The sequence below is a fragment of the Microchirus variegatus genome, assembly GCF_963457635.1.
Source record: "Microchirus variegatus genome assembly, chromosome: 9".
Taxonomy (NCBI): domain Eukaryota; kingdom Metazoa; phylum Chordata; class Actinopteri; order Pleuronectiformes; family Soleidae; genus Microchirus; species Microchirus variegatus.
Window position 1 is genome coordinate 1,247,501 of NC_139810.1, and position 22,799 is coordinate 1,270,299.

Genomic DNA, 22,799 nt, shown 5'->3' on the forward strand with positions numbered 1-22,799 from the left:
CTTCATTTGTTCATCTGTCCTATTTTGTTTCTGATGCCACACAGTGTTTCTATAAATCAGAGCCACAGGCGAATAAACACAAGTCTGCCACACCTTCACCACACATTCATCACTCATTCACCCTCTTTATCTCTTTGTCTGTCATTGTCTAACCTTTCTGTTCTTAGTCAAACTCTCTTATGGCACTTTTCCATCATACAGTTCTAGCTCAACTCAACTCAGCTCAGCTCGACTCTTATAATTATTAGAGTCGAGTCGAGCTCGATTTAAAGTTCCAAAATCTACTTAAAGTTCCAAAATCTACCTTTAATTCCAAAATCAACTTATATTTCCAAAATCTACTTAAAGTTCAAAAATCCACTAAACGTTCAAAATTCTACTTAGTTACAAAATCTACTCATAATTCCAATTTCAGCTTAAAGTTCCAAAATCTACTTATATTTCCAAAATCTACTCATAATTTCAAAATCTACTTATAGTAACAAAATCAACTTAATATTCCAAAATCTTCCAAAATATACTTATAGTTCCAAAATCTTCTTGTTTCCAAAAACTACTTCCAATTCCAAAATAAACTTATATTCCAAATTCTACTTAAAGTTACAAAATCTACTAAAAGTTCAAAATCTTCTTAAAATTCAGGAAATACTGAACCGTTCTAATGATTCAGTTGCTTAACCAGTCACTGGTGTGTGTGTGTGTGTGTGTGTGTGTGTGTGTGTGTGTGTGTGTGTGTGTGTGTGTGTGTGTGTGATCCAGAACATTCAAAATGTAGAATTCAGAAAGTGCAGCTTTGTTGGCAGACGTCTGCGCTGATCTCTGATCTCTGATCTGTGATTGTTTTTGGGGAGAATCCAAATCCACTTTTATGAAGATGCTGCTCCACAGACACATCCATCACAAGGGGTTTTCCTTCTTAATGTTTTTAAATAATCACGCGTGTGTTTTGGGTTCAACAAGCAATAACTAATCTGAGTTTTTGAGGTCTAGACCCCCCTGATTAACACTCCTGACACCCTGAAAGCCTCAAAGGCAACATTTGAGGGGGGTCTAAACTAGGGCTGGGCGATTAACTGAATTTTATTCATGATTTTGATTTTGGCTTCTCCCAATCATAAAAACATCATAATCAAAGAAAAAGGATTTATGCGCTGCATGGCGCGGCGGTGTGACGTGAATTTTTTTTTTTTTTTTAATTTCAATTATGTACTTTTTTTTCTTTCAAAAACATTTTTTTTTTCATATTTTTTTGGAAAGTCGAGATCTCAAGTTTCCAAAAAATGATGGAAAAAATTATTTAAAAAAAAAAAATACTTTTCATAATTTTTTGGAAACTCAAGATCTCGACTTTGAAACTCAAGATTTCAAAAAAATTCATTATTTTTTTTTTCGTCAAGTCATTTCGGGGGCTCTGTTATTTCTGGTTGTTCTTTTTAAATTATAGTTAAAGTTGAGTTTTGGTGGTTCAATAAATACTCAAGTTTTTAAATCAATGAATATCGTGTCATAGCACAGAGGGGTTGTCGTCACTGTGCGAAATACAGGGGGGTCTGGGGGGGTGAAGATCACGAGTTTCCAAAAAATTATGGAAAAAATTATTTTTTTTCCCAAGAAAACTTTTTCTGATTTTTTTGGAAACTCGAGATTTCAAAAAATATATATAATTCCAAAATCTACTTATAATTCCACACAAGCTAAAATCGCTGATTTTCTCTCTGGACTTTGGTGTGAGCAGAGTGAGTGGCACAGAGTCATGAGGAGATGAAGAAGAAAGAATGTTCTGTTGTTGGTCACGGACACAAAAACATGACAGATTGATGAAGATAAATGAAAAAAACGACTGGAATTTCTCCTTTTCCTCTTTACTGCCAACTGTTCACTGTGTGTGTGTGTGTGTGTGTGTTTGTGTGTGTGTGTGTATGTGTGCATGTGTGCGTGGGGGTGTGTGTGTGTGCGCGTGTGTGTGTGTGTGTGCGTGTGTGTGTGCACGGGCATGCGTGGACATGTACCTTCACGTCCTCAGGACAGGAACGTCCAACAGTGTCAACATTCAGGGGAACGTGATTGACACCGTTTGATTGGTGAGAGGCCCTGTGTGTGTGTGTGTGTGTGTGTGTGTGTGTGTGTGTGTGTGTGTGTGTGTGTGTGTGTGTGTGTGTGTGTGTGTGTGTGTGTGTGTGTGTGTGTGTGTGTGTGTGTGTGACACAGGTTCTTCTGCGTTGGTGCTTTTGTTCCTTGTGAGATCAGATTACTTTACTTTACTTTCACATTTATTTCTGTCTTTTTCTTTTTTTTACGTCTCAGGAGAATCAGCGCGTTTTCAGAGATTTTGTCGAGACTTTAAAGTTCATCAAGTTTGACCGTAAAGTTACAAAATATACTTAGTTACAAATTCTACTTATATTTACAAAAACTACTTAAATTTCCAAATTCTACTTATAGTTCCAAAAACTACTTATATTTACAAAAACTACTTAAATTTCCAAATTCTACTTATAGTTCCAAATTCTACTTAAAGTTCCAAATTCTACTTATATTTACAAAATCTACTTATATTTAAAAATTCTACATAAAGTTACAAAATCTACTTATATTTACAAATTCTACTTATATTTACAAAAACTACTTAAATTTCCAAATTCTACTTATAGTTCCAAAAACTACTTATATTTACAAAAACTACTTAAATTTCCAAATTCTACTTATAGTTCCAAATTCTACTTAAAGTTCCAAATTCTACTTATATTTACAAAATCTACTTATATTTAAAAATTCTACATAAAGTTACAAAATCTACTTATATTTACAAATTCTACTTATATTTACAAAAACTACTTAAATTTCCAAATTCTACTTATAGTTCCAAAAACTACTTATATTTACAAAAACTACTTAAATTTCCAAATTCTACTTATAGTTCCAAATTCTACTTAAAGTTCCAAATTCTACTTATATTTACAAAATCTACTTATATTTAAAAATTCTACATAAAGTTACAAAATCTACTTATATTTACAAATTCTACTTATATTTACAAAAACTACTTAAATTTCCAAATTCTACTTATAGTTCCAAAAACTACTTATATTTACAAAAACTACTTAAATTTCCAAATTCTACTTATAGTTCCAAATTCTACTTAAAGTTCCAAATTCTACTTATATTTACAAAATCTACTTATATTTAAAAATTCTACATAAAGTTACAAAATCTACTTATATTTACAAATTCTACTTATATTTAAAAATTCTACTTAAAGTTACAAATTCTACTTATATTTACACATTCTTCTTATAGTTCCAAATACTACTTATAGTTCTAAATTCTACTTACATTTCCAAATTCTACTTATAGTTACAAAATTTACTTATAATTCTAAAATCTACTTAAAGTTCCCAAATCTACTTATATTTAAAAATTCTACTTATAGTTACAAATTCTTCTTATAGTTCCAAAAACGACTTATAGTTCTAAATTCTACTTAAATTTCCAAATTCTACTTAAAGTTACAAAATCTAATTAAAGTTCCTAAATCTAATCCCTAACCCACTGATTGGTCATGAGTGCGACACAAAGACAAAATGTCCAACTGTAGATTAACGTTAAAAAGAGTAAAAAATAAAGAGTCTGGATTTAGAGACGTCACTGCTGGAAAACGACTGTCGTGACCACGTTCAAGCTAACGGTCGAGCTTTATTCTAATAAGCTAACGTTACAATCACTGAATAAACCGAGCGAAGGGAAAGACAATTATATATAAATATATCATTATTATTATTATAATAATAAGGTGAAAAGACCAAAGTGCAAGAGCGAGATGAGGCGATGACGTCACAGTGCGTCGGTTGCGTTTTAAGTGCTTTTTTCAGGCCTCTCAAAAACGCTGTGTGGTTAAAACAGGCTGAGAGTGGAAACTCCTGCTGTGCTCGAACATGGACATTAAACCTGCCGTCGTCTGGACTTATTATTATTAAAGTTATTATTATTATTTAAACTGGACAGCAGTACAGCTACAGTACAGCTACAGTATATCTGCACACTGATTTAACGTTGTATTTACTGTGCTTCATAAATGCAATCTCCAGTTGAAGCCATGTTGCTCTCATAATTATATATACATATATATATATATATATATATATATGTATATATAAGTGTGAAAAACCACTTAAACTAAAACTTGAGGCTAAACTTTATTTATTTAATGAAGTTTTTGTTCAGAAATGTTGAAGAAAACCTTGTAGATTATTTTGTCCATGTGGAAATGGTTCGGCAAACTTTGGGTTGTAGTACCTATAGTGAACACTAGTTGGATATATATGTAAAAAACTCACTTAAAGTAAAAAGCCTGCCTTTATTCACAGCCCCAAAAAAACAATATCATATGTGACGTAAACGATTCAGTTTTTATTGATTTCTTTGTTTTATGGAGCAAAGAAACGAGAAAACATTCACCTTTGAATCCTCTGGAAACATGATCTGAACTTTTAAAAATGCTTATATTATATCAAAGTTGAGTCTCATTAACCATCCACAAAAGTCTGAGTGACAATAACTATTCATAACTATTAAAAAACGTGGTTTGAAAACAGCTCATTTTGCCGTTTACACTGGTTTAGACCAGCGGTCAGGACAGTGTGGGCGTGGCAGATAACGCTCTGATTGACAGCTCCTTCGTTTTGAACAACGTAGAACAACAACAACAACTCAGTCATGGCGACTGTAAACAGAATCCAGCCGTATATGTTTGAGCCCTCTGATGACTCTGAGGAGGGGATTCATTTTGTTTTTGAGAAGGAAGTCAGCTCACTGTCAAAGTGCATCAGGGCAAATCATTTCCTAAATTTCAAAAATTCATTAGAATTATTCCTTAAGAGGTTTGCAAATAATTTTAACTGATCCTTGTTCAGGGTGATGCCGACTATTATGATGGTAAATTTCAAGTCATTCCGAGATACTTTTAATTTTTGAGAAGAAAGTCAGCTCACTGTCAAAGTGCATCAGGGCAAATGGAGAATTTCCTGAATTTCAAAAATTCATAAAAAAATTTCCTTAAGAGATATGCAAATATTTTCAAGAAATCCTTGTTCAGGGTGATGCCGACTATTATGATGGTAAATTTCAAGTAATTCCAAGATACTTTTTGTTTTTGTGAAGAAACTCAGCTATAATATATATATTATATATATTATAATATTAATATATTATATATATTATAATATAATAATAAAAACCGATCTTTGGAACAAGTGATTTCATTTTGGGCATGATCTATCACTATTTTTATCACTATTTTGTGGGGGGGGGGGGGGGGGGGCGAGCTGAGCTGCCTTTGCGGAGGTCTGTGGTCTCCGAGTGCTTTTCTAGTTTAGATTAGGTTCACGGTCAATTCTAGCAACAGCAACCGGAACGAGTTTATATGGACAGAGATGATAAAGGACAGATTCATGCTGTGTTTAGGGAGTGAAGGTGAAGGAAGTCCACACTGAATTCTCATGGTTCAGTGATGGCTGAACACACACACACACACACACACACACACACACACACACAGACACACACACACCTCCAGCACACTTCTCACGTCTCAGCAGAGTCACTTTAACAGACCACGCTGTTGTCAGCTGCTTCATCTCCCTGACGACGGCCTAATTAAGAAAAAGTGACCTGGAATCCAGAGTTTTGTTCTGAGCCGGGTTCTCCCTCTGTGAGGCCTCTCTCTCTCTCTCTCTCTCTCTCTCTCTCTCTCTCTCTCTCTCTCTCTCTCTCTCTCTCTCTCTCTCTCCTTCAGTTGAAGAACCCTCTTCACTGCATTATTCTCACCTTTCTTTAAAACTCTGCTCTCGACCCACGTCTGCACATTATTGACTCTTTCCCAGGCTCTTTGCCTCCTCGCTCTTCTTCTCTACTTCTTCTCTACTTCTTCTCAGTGCATCATTAATTTATTTTATCTGTCAAACTCGCCCATCGAAGTCAACGGGCGGATTTCTAACACATAAAATTAATTGTTATTTTAATTAATTAATGACACATTTCATTATATATTTAATTAATTAATTACACATTTAATTAATTAATTAATTAATTAATTAATTAATTAATTAATCAATCAATGGTGTATTTATTTATTTAATTAATTAATGACACATTTAATTAATGTTTTAATGGCGTATAGATTTTTTAATTGTTTGCTGACACATTTAATTAATTATTCAATGGTGTATTTATTTATTTCATTAATTAATGACACATTTTATTAATGTTTTAATGGTGTATTGACTTATTTAATTATTTAATTACACATTTAATTAATTATTTAATGGTGTATTTATTTATGTAATTAATTAATGACACATTTAATTAATGTTTTAATGGTGTATAGATATTTTAATTGTTTGATGACACATTTAATTAATTATTTAATGGTGTATTTATGTATTTCATTAATTAATGACACATTTAATTAATGTTTAAATGGTGTACTGAGTTATTTGATTACACATTTAATTAATTATTTAATGGTGTATTTAATTAATTAATTAATGACAAATTTAATTAATTTTTTAATGGTGTATTTATTTATTTCATTAATTAATGACACATTTAATTAATGTTTTAATGGTGTATTGAGTAATTTAATTATTTAATTACACATACATTTTTTTTATTATTTATTTATTTGAATTAGGACAATGCATATTCATCGACATGTCAGCGTAGAGCAACAATATAAGTATGCCGGAGTGAGCACTTTAGCTATCCGTCGTCCTAAATTCATTATTTAATGGTGTATGTATTTATTTATTTATTTATTTATTTAATGACACATGTAATTAATGTTTTAATGGTATATTGAGTTATTTAATTATTTAATTACACATTTAATTAATTATTTAATGGTGTATTTATTTAATTAATTTTGGCACTTTCCGTCCTCCATAAGGTTCTGTATTTCAGTGACATGTTACTGTGGTGTACAGCAGTAACGGGACTTATTCGTGTCTCAAAGTGACAAAATAAATGAATAATAATAATATAATAAATAATAATAATAATAATAATAATAATAATTGCTGACTCTGACAGTGTTTTAGCGTTTGTTGTTTTCACTCACTTTCTCCTCCGACAGAGATTCAAAGACGACCAGGAAAACAGAACGATGACAGAATTGTTTATTTTGTGTTGACGTTGTGTTTATTTCCGTGTTTCCTCTTGTCAACAGGAGTCAGACAAATGTTTCGAGTGTAACTCTCTGCATCGCTACGATCCTCATCATCACAGAAACAGCCATCGCATCGAGAACGTCATCTACCTCATGGACAGGAACGCAGACAACACCTGGTGGCAGTCTGTCAACGGTCTGTGTGCTCGCTGTATTTATACATATATATATACATATATATATATATACATATATACTGTATATATATATATATATTGTCTAATGCTGAGATAAAGGAGGGAACATATGATTAATATAATATAGACTTAAGCGTCTAAAAGCCCTTCAAACTATTCCTTTAAAGTAGAGACAGGAGAGAATATGATATATATATGTATATGTATATGTATATATACATCTATATATATATGTATATTTCTATGTTTCTCCACAGGTCTGGAGAATGTGAGCATCAGACTGAACCTGGAGGCTGAATTCCACTTCACTCACCTCATCATGAAGTTTAAGGTCTGCACACATTTGGATTTTTTTTAAATTTTATGTTGTCGTCTTTGATCTTAAAATCTTGTGAAATCTTTGTGAACATTTTGTGCATTTTAGGAAACAACATTTAAATCATAGAATTGGAATCAAAGTAACCTTTCTCTGCTCAATGGTAATGAAGGGTTAGACCATATGACTGCGCTGGTTGCCGTGGTTACAGATCTGAAGGAGCTGAGGGTTCATTAACGTTTAAAAACCTTCATTTTCATTTATGAATTTAGAGAAACGGAGAATTCTGCTCATTTCAGTAGAAAACAAAGACAGAAAAAATCAACTATTTAATAAAAGTCTAAACAGAAAAAAACCCTGAATATTTTTCATCTATAAAATCTATAAAATCTCATATTGATCAACATTCCTCGTCATTGTTTAGTGATAAATGTGTCGACAGCAGGTTTGAAGCCACATTTTACTGAAGTCAAACAAACACAGTCTGTTTGTCTTTGTTTAGAAAACATTAATCTGTCGTCGTCACATTATTAGAGAAGTTACTGTGTTTACATGTAAACAACTGAAGAATCCTGTGATGAGTGATTTAAATCTACACTCTGTGACTCTTCCTCCTCCTCTTCGTCCTCCTCCTCTTCCTCCTCCTCCTCCTCTCCCTCCTCCTCCTCCTCCTCTTCCTCCTCCTCCTCCTCTTCCTCCTCCTCCTCCTCTTCGTCCTCCTCTTCCTCCTCCTCCTCTTCGTCCTCCTCTTCCTCCTCTTCCTCCTCCCTCCTCCTCTTCCTCTTCCTCCTCCTCCTCCTACCCCTCCTCCTCCTGCTCCTCCTGCTCCTCCTGCTCCTCCGCCTCTTCCTCCTCCTCCTCTCCCTCCTCCTCCTCCTCTTCCTCCTCCTCCTCCCCCTACTCCTCCCCCTACTCCTCCTCCTCCTCTTCCTCCTCCTCCTCCTCTTCTTCCTCCTCTTCCTCCTCCTCCCCCTCCTCCTCCTCCTCCTCTTCCTCCTCTCCCTCCTCCTCCTCCTCTTCCTCCTCCTCCTCCTCCTCTTCGTCCTCCTCTTCCTCCTCTTCCTCCTCCCTCCTCCTCTTCCTCCTCCTCCTCTTCTTCCTCCTCTTCCTCTTCCTCTTCCTCCTCTTCCTCCTCCTCTCCCTCCTCCTCCTCTTCCTCCTCCTCCTCTTCCTCCTCTTCCTCCTCCTCCTCTTCCTCCTCTCCTCCTCCTCCTCTCACTCCTCCTCCTCCTCCTCTTCTTCCTCTCCCTCCTCCTCCTCTTCCTCTTCCTCCTCCTCTCCCTCCTCTCCCTCCTCCTTCTCCTCCTCCTCCTCCTCCTCCTCTCCCTCCTCCTCCTCTCCCTCTTCCTCCTCCTCCTGCTCCTCCTGCTCCTCTTCCTCCTCCTCCTCCTCCTCCTCCTCCTCTTCCTCCTCTTCCTCCTCCTCTTCCTCCTCCTCCTCCTCCTCCTCTCCCTCCTCTCCCTCCTCCTCCTCTTCCTCCTCCTCTCCCTCCTCTTCCCCCTCTTCCTCCTCCTCCTCTCCCTCCTCTTCCTCTTCCTCCTCCGTTCCCTCCTCTTTCCCCTCTTCCTCCTCCTCCTCTTCCTCTTCCTCCTCCTCTCCCTCCTCTTCCCCCTCTTCCTCCTCCTCCTCTCCCTCCTCCTCCTCTTCCTCTTCCTCCTCCTCTCCCTCCTCCTCCTCTTCCTCTTCCTCCTCCTCTCCCTCCTCTTTCCCCTCTTCCTCCTCCCTCCTCCTCCTCCTCCTCCTCCTCCTCCTCCTCCTGCTCCTCCTCCTGCTCCTCCTCCTGCTCCTCCTCAGACGTTCCGCCCTGCAGCAATGATGATAGAGCGTTCAGCAGATTTCGGGCGTACCTGGCGATCTTATCGTTATTTTGCGTCAAACTGCAGCAGAACGTTTCCGGGCGTCGCCTCTAACGGCCTTCACCACATCAACGACATCATCTGTGAGGAGCGATACTCCGACATCGAGCCGTCCACCAACGGAGAGGTAGGAAGGAGGTGGAGGAGGAGGTGGTGGTCGCTCACTCTCCTGCACCAAAGCCCATAGAGAAAATCAGCCATTTTACTTCTCAGCAGCTCCTGTGATTTTCTCTGTGAGCTTTGATGTGACGCTAATGCACAGTTTATCTTTTTATTTCCAGAATCTAATGAAGGTTTTCTTTCTCTATCAGTTTCTCCAGTTGAACAATAATAATAATAATAATAATAAAAATAACTAGGACTGCACGCTCTCAAACTAGCTAACAAGCTAGGACGAGTTAACTTCAAGTGCTACAAGACTAGTTATTATTCCAAAATGGCCGACTTCTGGGTGGGCGGAGCTAATGGAAGTACATTAGACATTTGTTTGGAATCACGAGAGCAACAAGTGTGCCAAGTTTGGTTCAATTCGCTTTTTACGCAATTTTGACCAAATTTTGGAGAAAAATTATTAACTGAACAGAAACAATAGGTTCCTCTAATAATAATAATAATCCTGTTTTTCTTATTCAAGGTCATTTATAAAGTTTTGGATCCGGCCATTCCTGTGAAAGACCCGTACAGCCTGGATATTCAAGGTCAGTGAGAAGAGCTTCTTTACACATCATCACTTTAATATAAACACATGGAAGATCATTCTATGACTGTGTTGCAGTTAAAGGTGCATTGTGTAATAAAAGCCGTTAAATCCTGCTCGTATGTAAAACTAATCACGCAAATCATGTTTGTGTTTTGAAATCAGCTTCATGTGGCGCCACCTACCGCCGTCCACCAGTCATTGCAGTCAGTAGAGTCTCAGCTGCCGAGCAACCACGGGTTGAACCAGTTAGCTCAGGGCCGGCCCAAGCCTCCACGGGGCCCTACGAAAAAATGTGATTTTGGGGCCCTCAGTTATTGCCAATAATTGATTAATGATTGTGATGATTAACGCATGGAAGCAGACGCCAGATTTGCAAATTTACGGGGAAATCTTTCAATTTATATTTGGCAAAATCTGCAACTCCCCCTACTGGTGACGCAGAGAATCAACACATAAAACCAAACGGTTTATAAATAAAATATTAACATATTAAGGTCTGAAAATCTAAAAAATGTGCACAATCTTTGGAGGGTGATTCAAAATATACTCCTGTAATACAAAGATTTGACTTTTATATGTAAAAAAAACACAGCATTAAATAAAATAAACAAATACTTAAATAATAATGTAAACCAACAGAGGCACCGGGAACAAGGTCATAAAAATGGTTTATAAATAAAATGTTATGTTACTCTATTAGTCCTCCTTGTTAATTGCTCTGGGGGCCCTCTAGTGGTCACGGGGGCCCTAGGTTCGCTTATGCCTTGGGCCGGCCCTGTCTGAGCTACAATGGCGGAGAAAAACGTTAAAAAAATAAAAAGACCTCTGTGTTTTGAATTTGAGTGCAGTAACTGTTTTTGGCCACATTCTTACATATGGCGCCTTTATGGGGGGGGCGGGGTCTCAAACTCAAATGACCAATGAGCATCTAGTCTGCTCAGGAGGGGTTCACGAAAATGAAAAAAGACATTTTTTGGAGAGGAAGTGGTAAAATAATATTTCAATAAAGATATTCATGACGATTTATTCACAGGATTTACAACAAAACCATATTTAAGATGCAAAAATTCATCTATAAATGATTAAAAGTCTGTTTTAGCGTTTATCTGACCCCGTTCCTTTCTTCCTTCCTTCGCCACCACAGAACTTCTACGAATCACCAACCTCCGCATCAACTTCACCAAACTCAACACTCTGGGCGACGACCTTCTGGACCGACGCTTCGACGTCCTGCAGAAATATTACTACGCTCTGTACGAGCTGGTGGTCAGAGGCAGCTGCTTCTGCTACGGTCACGCCTCAGAGTGTGCACCGGTGCCGGGCGTCGACGCCCGCGACCACGGCATGGTCAGTGTTTGACTTATGATCAGTGTCTGTGTCTCTGCTTCGTTATAGGTTAATGTTATAATCTGCTGTTAGACAGAAGTTTGATCAACTCCCACACCAAAGTCCATAGAGAAAACCAGTGATTTTAGCTCACGGGGACACAGCTGGTCCTCTGCTGCCTCGTGTGGTCACGTTGTGTCACTGAGTTAAGTCTAAATGAAATATTTTAAAAGCTGAATTCACTAAAATCAGTCATTGTAAGTTAGTGATGGAGGCAGCAGTGGATCAACAACAACTGTGAACTCCTGTGTGCTGTGATGTTAAAATCACTGGTTTACTCTATGGACTTTGGTGTGGGAGAGTGAGTGACTTTGGTGTGGGAGAGTGAGTGACTTTGGTGACTTTGATGCAGGAGAGTGAGTGACTTTGGTGCGGGAGAGTGAGTGACTTTGGTGCGGGAGAGTGAGTGACTTTGGTGCGGGAGAGTAAGTGACTTTGGTGTGGGAGAGTGAGTGACTTTGGTGTGGGAGAGTGAGTGACTTTGGTGTGGCAGAGTGAGTGACTTTGGTGTGGGAGAGTGAGTGACTTTGGTGTGGCAGAGTGAGTGACTTTGGTGTGAGAGAGTGAGTGACTGGTGTGAGAGAGTGAGTGACTTTGGTGTGAGAGAGTGAGTGACTTTGGTGCAGGGAGAGTGAGTGACTTTGGTGTGGGAGAGTGAGTGACTTTGGTGCAGGGAGAGTGAGTGACTGGTGTGGAAGAGTGAGTGACTTTGGTGTGAGAGAGTGATTGACTTTGGTGTGGGAGAGTGAGTGACTTTGGTGTGGGAGAGTGAGTGACTTTGGTGTATGAGAGTGAGTGACTTTGGTGTGGGAGAGTGAGTGACTTTGGTGTGAGAGAGTGAGTGACTGGTGTGGGAGAGTGAGTGATTTTGGTGCGGGAGAGTGAGTGACTCTGGTGTGAGGAGAGTGAGTGATTTTGGTGCGGGAGAGTGAGTGACTTTGGTGCGGGAGAGTGAGTGACTTTGGTGCGGGAGAGTGAGTGACTTTGGTGCGGGAGAGTGAGTGACTTTGGTGCGGGAGAGTGAGTGACTCTGGTGTGAGGAGAGTGAGTGACTTTGGTGTGGGAGAGTGAGTGATTTTGGTGCGGGAGAGTGAGTGACTTTGGTGCGGGAGAGTGAGTGACTTTGGTGCGGGAGAGTGAGTGACTTTGGTGCGGGAGAGTGAGTGACTCTGGTGTGAGGAGAGTGAGTGACTTTGGTGTGGGAGAGTGAGTGATTTTGGTGCGGGAGAGTGAGTGACTTTGGTGCGGGAGAGTGAGTGACTTTGGTGCGGGAGAGTGAGTGACTTTGGTGCGGGAGAGTGAGTGACTCTGGTGTGAGGAGAGTGAGTGACTTTGGTGTGAGAGAGTGAGTGACTTTGGTGTTGGAGAGTGAGTGACTTTGGTGTGGGAGAGTGAGTGACTTTGGTGTGGGAGAGTGAGTGACTTTGGTGTGTTCACGTTTCCTCTCATGTCTTCTCTCTGCAGATCCACGGTCGCTGCGTCTGTAAACACAACACTGAAGGACTCAACTGTGAACGCTGCCAAGAGTTCCACAACGATCAGCCGTGGAGACCTGCAGAGGCTGAGAACCCACACACATGCAGAGGTGACACACACACACACACACACACACACACACACACACACACACACACACACAAAATAAAACACAATCAAAGCTATTGTTTGATGCTTTTTTTGCCATTACACACCATTTTATGACTGTAAACTGAAGTGTGTGACTCAGTGACACAAAGTGACCACACGAGGCAGCAGAGGACCAGCAGCTCCTGTGTCCCTGTGAGCTAAAATCACTGGTTAACTCTATGGACTTTGGTGTGGGAGAGTGAGTGGTTTACAAACTTCAGTTTCCTGTTGTTAAAGTCTGTCTAACAGTGAAATAAAGACGTAAACGCGTTCTTAAAGATATCGTAGACTTAAAGTGACGTAGAAGAGGCTAAAATCAGTGTTTCCTTGTATTTTGTATCATGCTAGAACACTGATGTCGCCTTCTTAGCTTAGCATTAAGCATTTTATCTAACTACAGCTAAGGCTAATGTTTTCTGATTGTGTATGTAGTATTGACACATAATCATGTATCATGCTAGCACACTGATGTCTCCTTCTTAGGTTAGCATTTAGCATTTTATCAAACTACAGCTAAGTCTAATGTTTTCTGATTGTGTATGTAGTGTTGACACATAACACGTGCTAAGTCGGCTAAACCTAGAACCAGGTCGACACAAGGAAAACAGTTTGTAAACTCACTCACTCTCCCACACCAAAGTCACTCACTCTCCCACACCAAAAATCACACATTTTCGGACATTTATCGTGATATTAACATGGACTTATATAATAACACGTTCAACACGCCTCCAATAACAGCTCCAGACAACTGAATTATGACTTTAAACTGTTTTAAAAACTGTTTTTTATAATTTATAAAAATTATAATTTCTTTACATGAATGACATTTCTTGACAAATCTTTCTTTATCTTGTGCAGTTTTTAAGATAATCTGGAATACAGATTTTCCTTAAATATCGTGTCCATTGATATAATCTGTAAACAACAATTCATGAGTCAGACAATACAATAATGAACTTACGCACTACAGCTTTAAACCATTGTAACTCCAGTGCATGAGAACTAGTGAAAGTAATGCAGGGTTCTCGACCGCTCGTTGAGCTAACGAGATGCGTTCAAAGACCCTGGTAAATTTTCCTCAGTTATAACTCAGACAATAATTAAAATAACATTTTTAATTGGATTGTGATTGTTTACAAAGTCCACAGATAACATTGCGATGTTGTTTATTCTCTTGTTTCCACAGAGTGTAACTGTAACAGCCACTCAGACCAGTGTCACTTCGACATGGCCGTGTTCTTGTCCACGGGAAACGTGAGCGGTGGAGTTTGTGATAAGTGTCAACACAACACTGTGGGTCGTAACTGTGACCTGTGCAAACCTTTCTACTACAAAGATCCTTTCAAGGACATCAGAGACCCACGAGTCTGCGTCGGTGAGTTTCACTTCACGGGATTCTGTACCACAACATTTTCACTGTTCCTGCTTCTTGCTGCCAATTTGCCCGGATTGAACCTTTAAAATTGACTCACAAGCCCCTCCCCCTCCCTGATGCCCCTCCCCCTCCCTAATGCCCCTCCCCCTCCTTCCAACCACCTGTTTCTCAGCGTCCAAAAATCTCTCTCGTCTTCATTTAAAAAAAAAACTCCAAAGCTGAGTTTTAACATGGGCGTCAATGGGAGCTTTCGGAACATAGAGGTTTCAGAACATAGGGCTTTTAGAACATTGGGATTTCGGAACATAGGGATTTTGGAACAAAGGGATTTTCGTAACATAGGGATTTCGGAACATCTGGCTTTTTCAGAACATTGTGCTTTCGGAACATTGTGCTTTCGGAACATAGGGCTTTCGGAACATAGGAATTTCTTGGAACATAGGGCTTTCGGAACATAGGAATTTCTTGGAACATAGGGCTTTCGAACATAGGGATTTCGGAACATAGGGATTTTGGAACATCGGGCTTTCGGAACATCGGGCTTTCGGGAACACGATTTCGGAACATCGGGCTTTCGAAACATAGGGATTTTGGAACATCGGGCTTTCGGAACATAGGAATTTCTTGGAACATAGGGCTTTCGGAACATAGGAATTTCTTGGAACATAGGGCTTTCGAACATAGGGATTTCGGAACATAGGGATTTTGGAACATCGGGCTTTCGGAACATAGGGATTTCGGAACATCGGGCTTTCGGGAACACGATTTCGGAACATCGGGCTTTCGAAACATAGGAATTTCTTGGAACATAGGGCTTTCGAACATAGGGATTTCGGAACATAGGGATTTTGGAACATCGGGCTTTCGGAACATCGGGCTTTCGGGAACACGATTTCGGAACATCGGGCTTTCGAAACATAGGGATTTTGGAACATCGGGCTTTCGGAACATAGGAATTTCTTGGAACATAGGGCTTTCGGAACATAGGAATTTCTTGGAACATAGGGCTTTCGAACATAGGGATTTCGGAACATAGGGATTTTGGAACATCGGGCTTTCGGAACATAGGGATTTCGGAACATCGGGCTTTCGGGAACACGATTTCGGAACATCGGGCTTTCGAAACATAGGAATTTCTTGGAACATAGGGCTTTCGAACATAGGGATTTCGGAACATAGGGATTTTGGAACATCGGGCTTTCGGAACATCGGGCTTTCGGGAACACGATTTCGGAACATCGGGCTTTCGAAACATAGGGATTTTGGAACATCGGGCTTTCGGAACATAGGAATTTCTTGGAACATAGGGCTTTCGGAACATAGGAATTTCTTGGAACATAGGGCTTTCGAACATAGGGATTTCGGAACATAGGGATTTTGGAACATCGGGCTTTCGGAACATAGGGATTTCGGAACATCGGGCTTTCGGGAACACGATTTCGGAACATCGGGCTTTCGAAACATAGGGATTTTGGAACATCGGGCTTTCGGAACATAGGGATTTCGGAACATCGGGCTTTCGGGAACACGATTTCGGAACATCAGGCTTTCGAAACATAGGGATTTTGGAACATCGGGCTTTCGGAACATAGGGATTTCGGAACATCGGGCTTTCGGGAACACGATTTCGGAACATCGGGCTTTCGAAACATAGGGATTTCGGAACATCGGGATTTTTCGGAACACAAGAATTTCTGAAGATAGGGATTTCGGAACATAGGGCTTTCGGAACACGATTTCGGAACATCGGGCTTTCAGAACATAGGGATTTCGGAACATCGGGCTTTCAGAACATCGGGCTTTCAGAACATAGGGATTTCGGAACATCGGGCTTTCGGGAACACGATTTCGGAACATCAGGCTTTCGGAACAAAGGGATTTCGGAACACAGGGCTTTCTTGGAACATAGGGATTTCGGAACATAGGGATTTCCGAACATCGGGCTTTCGGGAATACGATTTCGGAACATCGGGCTTTCGGAACATAGGGATTTCGGAACACAGGGCTTTCTTGGAACATTGGGCTTTCGGAACATTGTGCTTTCGGAACATAGGGCTTTCGAACATAGGGATTTCGGAACATAGGGCTTTCGAAACATAGGGATTTCGGAACATCAGGCTTTCGGAACATAGGGATTTCGGAACATCGGGCTTTCGAAACATAGGGATTTCGGAACATAGGGATTTCAGAACATAGGGCTTTCGAAACATAGGGATTTCGGAACATAGGGATTTCAGAACATAGGTCTGTCCCTGATCTGGCCTCATGTCATGATGATAGAAGATAACATGGTAACGTACAGCGTAAAGGTTTCCTCTGACCTCTGACCTCTGACCTTCAGCCTGCGACTGTGACCCCGTGGGCTCTCTGGAAGGAGGCGTGTGCGACGGCCACACTGACCCGGACACGGGGATGATCTCAGGTCAGTGTCGCTGCAAAGCCAACGTCAAAGGAACGCGATGCGACGACTGCAAGGAGGGTCATTACGGTCTGAGCTACAACGACCTGCTGGGCTGCCAACGTACGTCAACAACGTCAACAACGTCAACACGTCAACAACGTCAACACGTCACTGAAAACTGTGTGTGTGTGTGTGTGTGTGTGTGTGTGTGTGTGTAACAGCGTGTAACTGTGACCCCCGTGGCATCATCCAGATGGGAGCTCCCTGTGATCAGATCAGCGGAGACTGTTCCTGTAAACGATACGTCACCGGACGCTACTGTGACAAGTGTCTGGTGAGTGACAGCTGCTGGTCCTGGAAAAGTCCTGGAAAAGTCCTGGAAAAGTCCTGGAAAAGTCCTTGAATGTGAACCGTGTGTTGTTGTTGTTGTTGTTGTTGTTGTTGTCTCCTGCAGCCTGAATACTGGGGGCTCAGTAACGACCTGGCCGGCTGTCGACCGTGTGATTGTGACTTTGGTGGCGCCGTCAACAACAGGTACAACAGTCTTTATTATATTATGGTGTATATACTGTATATATAAGTATTATATATATATATATACATACTTATATATATATATATATATATATATATATATATATATATATATATATATATATATATATACATATATACATATATACATATGTATATATATATGATTTATGTCTTATGTCACTTTTATATCATATGCCTTAGAGGTATGTATATATATACATGTGTATATATATATATATATACATGTGTATATGTGTATATATATATATATATATATATGTACATATATATATAGGGGTGTATATATATATATATATATATATATACATGTATATATATATATATATACATATATAGGGGTGTATATACATATCTATGTATGTATATATATATATGTATATATATATACATATATATAGGGGTGTATGTATACATATATATATTTATGTCATTTATTTATGTCATTTTCATATCATATGCCTTAGAGGTATATATATACACATGTATATACATGTGTATATATATATAAACATATATAGGGGTATATATATTTATATATATTTATGCCACTTTTATATCATATGTCATAGAGGTATATATATATATACATATATAGATATATATACAAATATACATATGTATATAAATATACATGTATATATATATACATACATATATATATGTAGGGGTGTATACATGTCACTTTTATGTCATATGCCTAAGAGGTGTATATATATACATATCTACACGTGTATATATAGGGGTATATATATATACATATATATATATATTTAGTCACTTTTATATCATATGTCTTAGAGGTATATATATACATATATAAATATATATGTATATGTATATATATATATATATATATGTAGTCAATTGAGGACAAATACAACAACACATTATATACAAAAATGAAAGACAATAGAAAACAAACTAAAATAGTGCATAGTGTTTATACAACAGGAGGAGAAATAATAATGATAATAACATAATAATATAGTTTATATTCATTTTTAAAGCGTTTACTGAATCAAAACAATGTACAAAGTGATTTAAGAGGAAAAAACACATTAAAAGAAAAAGCATTCAATTCAGAATAATAAAAGTAAAATCAAGAAGACAATTTAAATTTAAACAGACAAAAAAAAAGAAACTGATTCTGAGACAACAATAGTTCAATAATAGACCTTTGACCTGTGACCTTTGACCTTTGACCTTTGACCTGTTGCTGCAGGTGCATGATGGAGAGCGGTCAGTGTGACTGCAGGAGTCATGTGATTGGTCGACAGTGTTCTGAGGTGCAGCCCGGATTCTTCTGCGCTCCACTGGACTTCTACAAATACGAGGCTGAAGACGCCACAGGACACTCGCCCAGTGACCCTGTGCTGCCGGTAAGAGCTCTGCAGCGCCCCCTGCTGTCAGTGTGGTGTGTGTGTGTGTGTGAGGACTTTATATTACAGGAGTTTATAAACCACTCACTCTCCCGCACCAACATGCTTTTAAAAGATAATAGTGAGATTTTATTAGGTGAGCCTTTTGTTGATGTTTATTCTGGTTTATTTTCTCTTCTTTAACAGTAAAATTATTATTTTTGGTTTGTGGATTTGAAGATGGTGTCATTTAGATTAGAGAATAAAATAATGTAAAAAATAATATATAACTATATATATATATAATATAATAATAATAATAATAATATATAATATATATATATAAATATAAATAATGGTCAGTACCTCTCACTGTAATATACATATATATATATATACACAATATATATAAATATAAATACTGGTCAGTACCTCTCACTGTAATATACATATATATATATATACACAATATATATAAATATAAATACTGGTCAGTACCTCTCACAGTTTTCAAACACATATTTCCATATTCCCGTTGACTCTTTCATGTCATTGTGATCATGTCGTCCCTGGATTATCGAGCCTTTAGATCAGAGAGTTTAAACCTGTAATCTGTATAATCTGTAATCCGTCTGCTCTCAGTATCTCACACAGACTCAAACATCCTCGTCTGTTATGACTCTTTTTTCATTATCGTTCACCTGCACCAAGGTCGTTTCAGAGGACGAGCTCGTTCTGCTGCTGAAGTCACACAGAGATTAGATTAAGATTAACAACTTTTTTTCTGCTGCGACCAAACAAATACTCTCTTTAATTCCCTGATTAAAGCTGCAGTACGTAACTGCCTCTGTTTACAAGATCTAACACTGAGAAACACAGACTGAACACTGACGCACTAGAGCTTTAAGATGAGAAAGAAAAATGAACATATATGTGTTGTTGAATATGACGTAGTTCAGTGAAACATCATGTGGTGTCAACACAGGAGACGTTTTATTCTGAAAAGTAAACCTGGATGTTGTGTTTCCTGCTTCCTCTGCTGCTCTGACGTTGTTCTTCAAACACTAGACTGTTTGTGATGATGATGTTAAACATCTCATCTCAGACGTCCATCTTTCTTCTCCTCTAACGTCTCTCTATCTTCTGTCATCTCACATTCTTTCCCTGTTCTGTCACTTTCTGTCTCTCCTCGTCCATCTTCACTCACATCAGTGAAGGAGGAGGAGGAGGAGGTGGTGAGGCTCCCTCTCCTCCTCCTCCTCCTCCTCCTCCTCCTCCTCCTCTTCCTCTCTCTCCACTTCCACATTCAGAGCTTCAGGCATGTTCAGACAGTCAGTGACAGGAATGTGGACAAAAGACAACTGTTGACTTCAGGAAGACGTGAGACACACGAACATGTCAAAGACATGTGGACATGTGTCCTTAACATGTGTCCTTAATATGTGTCCCTGACAAGTGTCCTTAACATGTGTCCTTAACACGTGTCCTTAACATGTGTCCTTAACATGTGTCCCTGACATGTGTCCCTGACAAGTGTCCTTAATATGTGTCCCTGACATGTGTCCCTGACAAGTGTCCTCAACATGTGTCCTTAACATGTGTCCCCGACATGTGTCCCCGACATGTATCCCCGACAAGTGTCCTTAACATGTGTCCTTACCATGTGTCCTTAACATGTGTCCCTGACGGGTCCTTAACATGTGTCCCTGACAAGTGTCCTTAACATGTGTCCTTAACATGTGTCCCCGACATGTGTCCCCGACATGTATCCCCGACAAGTGTCCTTAACATGTGTCCTTACCATGTGTCCTTAACATGTGTCCCTGACAAGTGTCCTTAACATGTGTCCATTGAAATCACTTCCTGAGGTTGCTATAACATGCTATACTGTGATTTTAACACAGCACACTTTTTGCTCTGGGGCTCCACCTGCAGACATGTTATGGTACTGCACCCAGTAGTTCTTTATAGATGTCATTCATGAAGTAGATGTTTGTGATTGCGGTGATTTATAAAGTGGAAATGCTGGTCCTCAGTATGCAGCAAGTACAAGAGTGTGTGTGTGTGTGTGTGTGTGTGTGTGTGTGTGTGTGTGTGTGTGTGTGTGTGTGTGTGTGTGTGTGTATCAGGTGTTGATCTGAGCTCTGTTTTGTTTTCCAAAAAAAAAAAAAAAGTCATCATTCCTTTGTTATCTGTTGAACGTGTTCAGACGTGTGTGTGTACGGTGTGTGTGTGTGTGTGTGTGTGTGTGTGTGTGTGTGTGTGTGTGTGTGTGTGTACAGTGTGTGTCATATTTCTCCTCTATTCTTATTCCAGTGCAAACCTGAGGCACAAAGTAAGTGTCTGTGTTGTGATGACTGAGATGATTCCAGAGTTAAAACAATAAAACACACAAGGTTTTGTCATGGTCTCCTCTGAGGTCTACAGCACTGTGAAGCTCTTAGTGTAGAAGCTTCCATCCTGATCATCAGCAGCAGACTGTGGTCCACAGCAGATCTTTCCACTGCATGGACCGACCCAGAGAAGATGGTGGAGCCACGAAACCTTTGACACGGCCCAACTGTGTCGTACAGGAAGTTCTGACACATCTGTCCTCCATCACCGTCCAGACCTCAGGTCTTCTTCAAGCACTGCCCGTTACTGGACAGCTGATAAAGCTGGAGCATCATCTCCATGTCAGCAACCATGTCAGCATCAATGTTCTTGGGGGTTAAAAACCCACCGTTCGCAAAAAGTCTCCGGTGCTCGTTTTCTTAGTCCTCACTGAGCGATCAAAAAAGGATGTTGAAGATGGATGGAGATAGAGAAGAAGAAGAAGAAGAAGACCACTCATGGATGTTGTGAAGGAGGACATGATGAGGACATGTTGGTGGAGGAGGACACAAGGGAGAGGACAAGACGGAGGCAGATGATCTGCTGTGGTGACCCCTACAGGGAAAAGACAGAAGAAGAAGAACTCATTTTGTTTTTTCCTGCGTCATGTTGTCCTGAAGTTGACCTCTTTGTCAGATCATGAAGGTTATGGAGATCATGGATGATCGTGGAGATCATGGATGATCGTGGATGATTTTGGAGATCATGGATGATTGTGGATGATTGTGGAGATTGTGGAGATCATGGAGATCATGGACGATCTTGGACATCATGGAGCTCATGGGTGATCATGAAGGATCGTGGAGATCATGGATGATTGTGGATGATTGTGGAGATCATGGACAAAGACATGTGGACATGTGTCCTTAACATGTGTCCTTAACATGTGTCCCTGACAAGTGTCCTTAACATGTGTCCTTAACATGTGTCCCTGACATGTGTCCTTAACATGTGTCCTTAACATGTGTCCTTACCATGTGTCCTTAACATGTGTCCCTGACGGGTCCTTAACATGTGTCCCTGACAAGTGTCCTCAACATGTGTCCTTAACATGTGTCCCCGACATGTGTCCCCGACATGTATCCCCGACAAGTGTCCTTAACATGTGTCCTTACCATGTGTCCTTAACATGTGTCCCTGACGGGTCCTTAACATGTGTCCCTGACAAGTGTCCTTAACATGTGTCCTTAACAAGTGTCCTTAACATGTGTCCTTACCATGTGTCCTTAACATGTGTCCCTGACAAGTGTCCTTAACATGTGTCCTTAACATGTGTCCTTAACATGTGTCCTTAACAAGTGTCCTTACCATGTGTCCATCACACGTGTCCTTAACATGTGTCCTTAACATGTGTCCTTGACAAGTGTCCTTAACATGTGTCCTTACCATGTGTCCTTAACATGTGTCCCTGACAAGTGTCCTTACCATGTGTCCATCACACGTGTCCTTAACATGTGTCCTTAACATGTGTCCTTGACAAGTGTCCTT

The 22,799-nt window shown here is 39.5% G+C and overlaps 1 protein-coding gene across 1 annotated transcript in view; it reads left to right on the plus strand.

Annotated features, from left to right (window-relative positions):
- Window positions 1–22,799, plus strand: part of lamb2l (laminin, beta 2-like) — a gene marked incomplete at both ends in the record, with an annotated part of 51,727 nt that overhangs the window by 7,230 nt on the left and 21,698 nt on the right. The window contains 11 exons of the mRNA XM_083894962.1: window positions 7,223–7,358; window positions 7,617–7,690; window positions 9,470–9,658; window positions 10,166–10,229; window positions 11,376–11,578; window positions 13,082–13,202; window positions 14,433–14,621; window positions 16,963–17,142; window positions 17,244–17,356; window positions 17,477–17,556; window positions 18,803–18,959. Of these exons, the coding sequence (XP_083751088.1) occupies window positions 7,223–7,358; window positions 7,617–7,690; window positions 9,470–9,658; window positions 10,166–10,229; window positions 11,376–11,578; window positions 13,082–13,202; window positions 14,433–14,621; window positions 16,963–17,142; window positions 17,244–17,356; window positions 17,477–17,556; window positions 18,803–18,959 (1,506 nt within the window). The remainder of the gene's footprint in view (window positions 1–7,222; window positions 7,359–7,616; window positions 7,691–9,469; window positions 9,659–10,165; window positions 10,230–11,375; window positions 11,579–13,081; window positions 13,203–14,432; window positions 14,622–16,962; window positions 17,143–17,243; window positions 17,357–17,476; window positions 17,557–18,802; window positions 18,960–22,799) is intronic.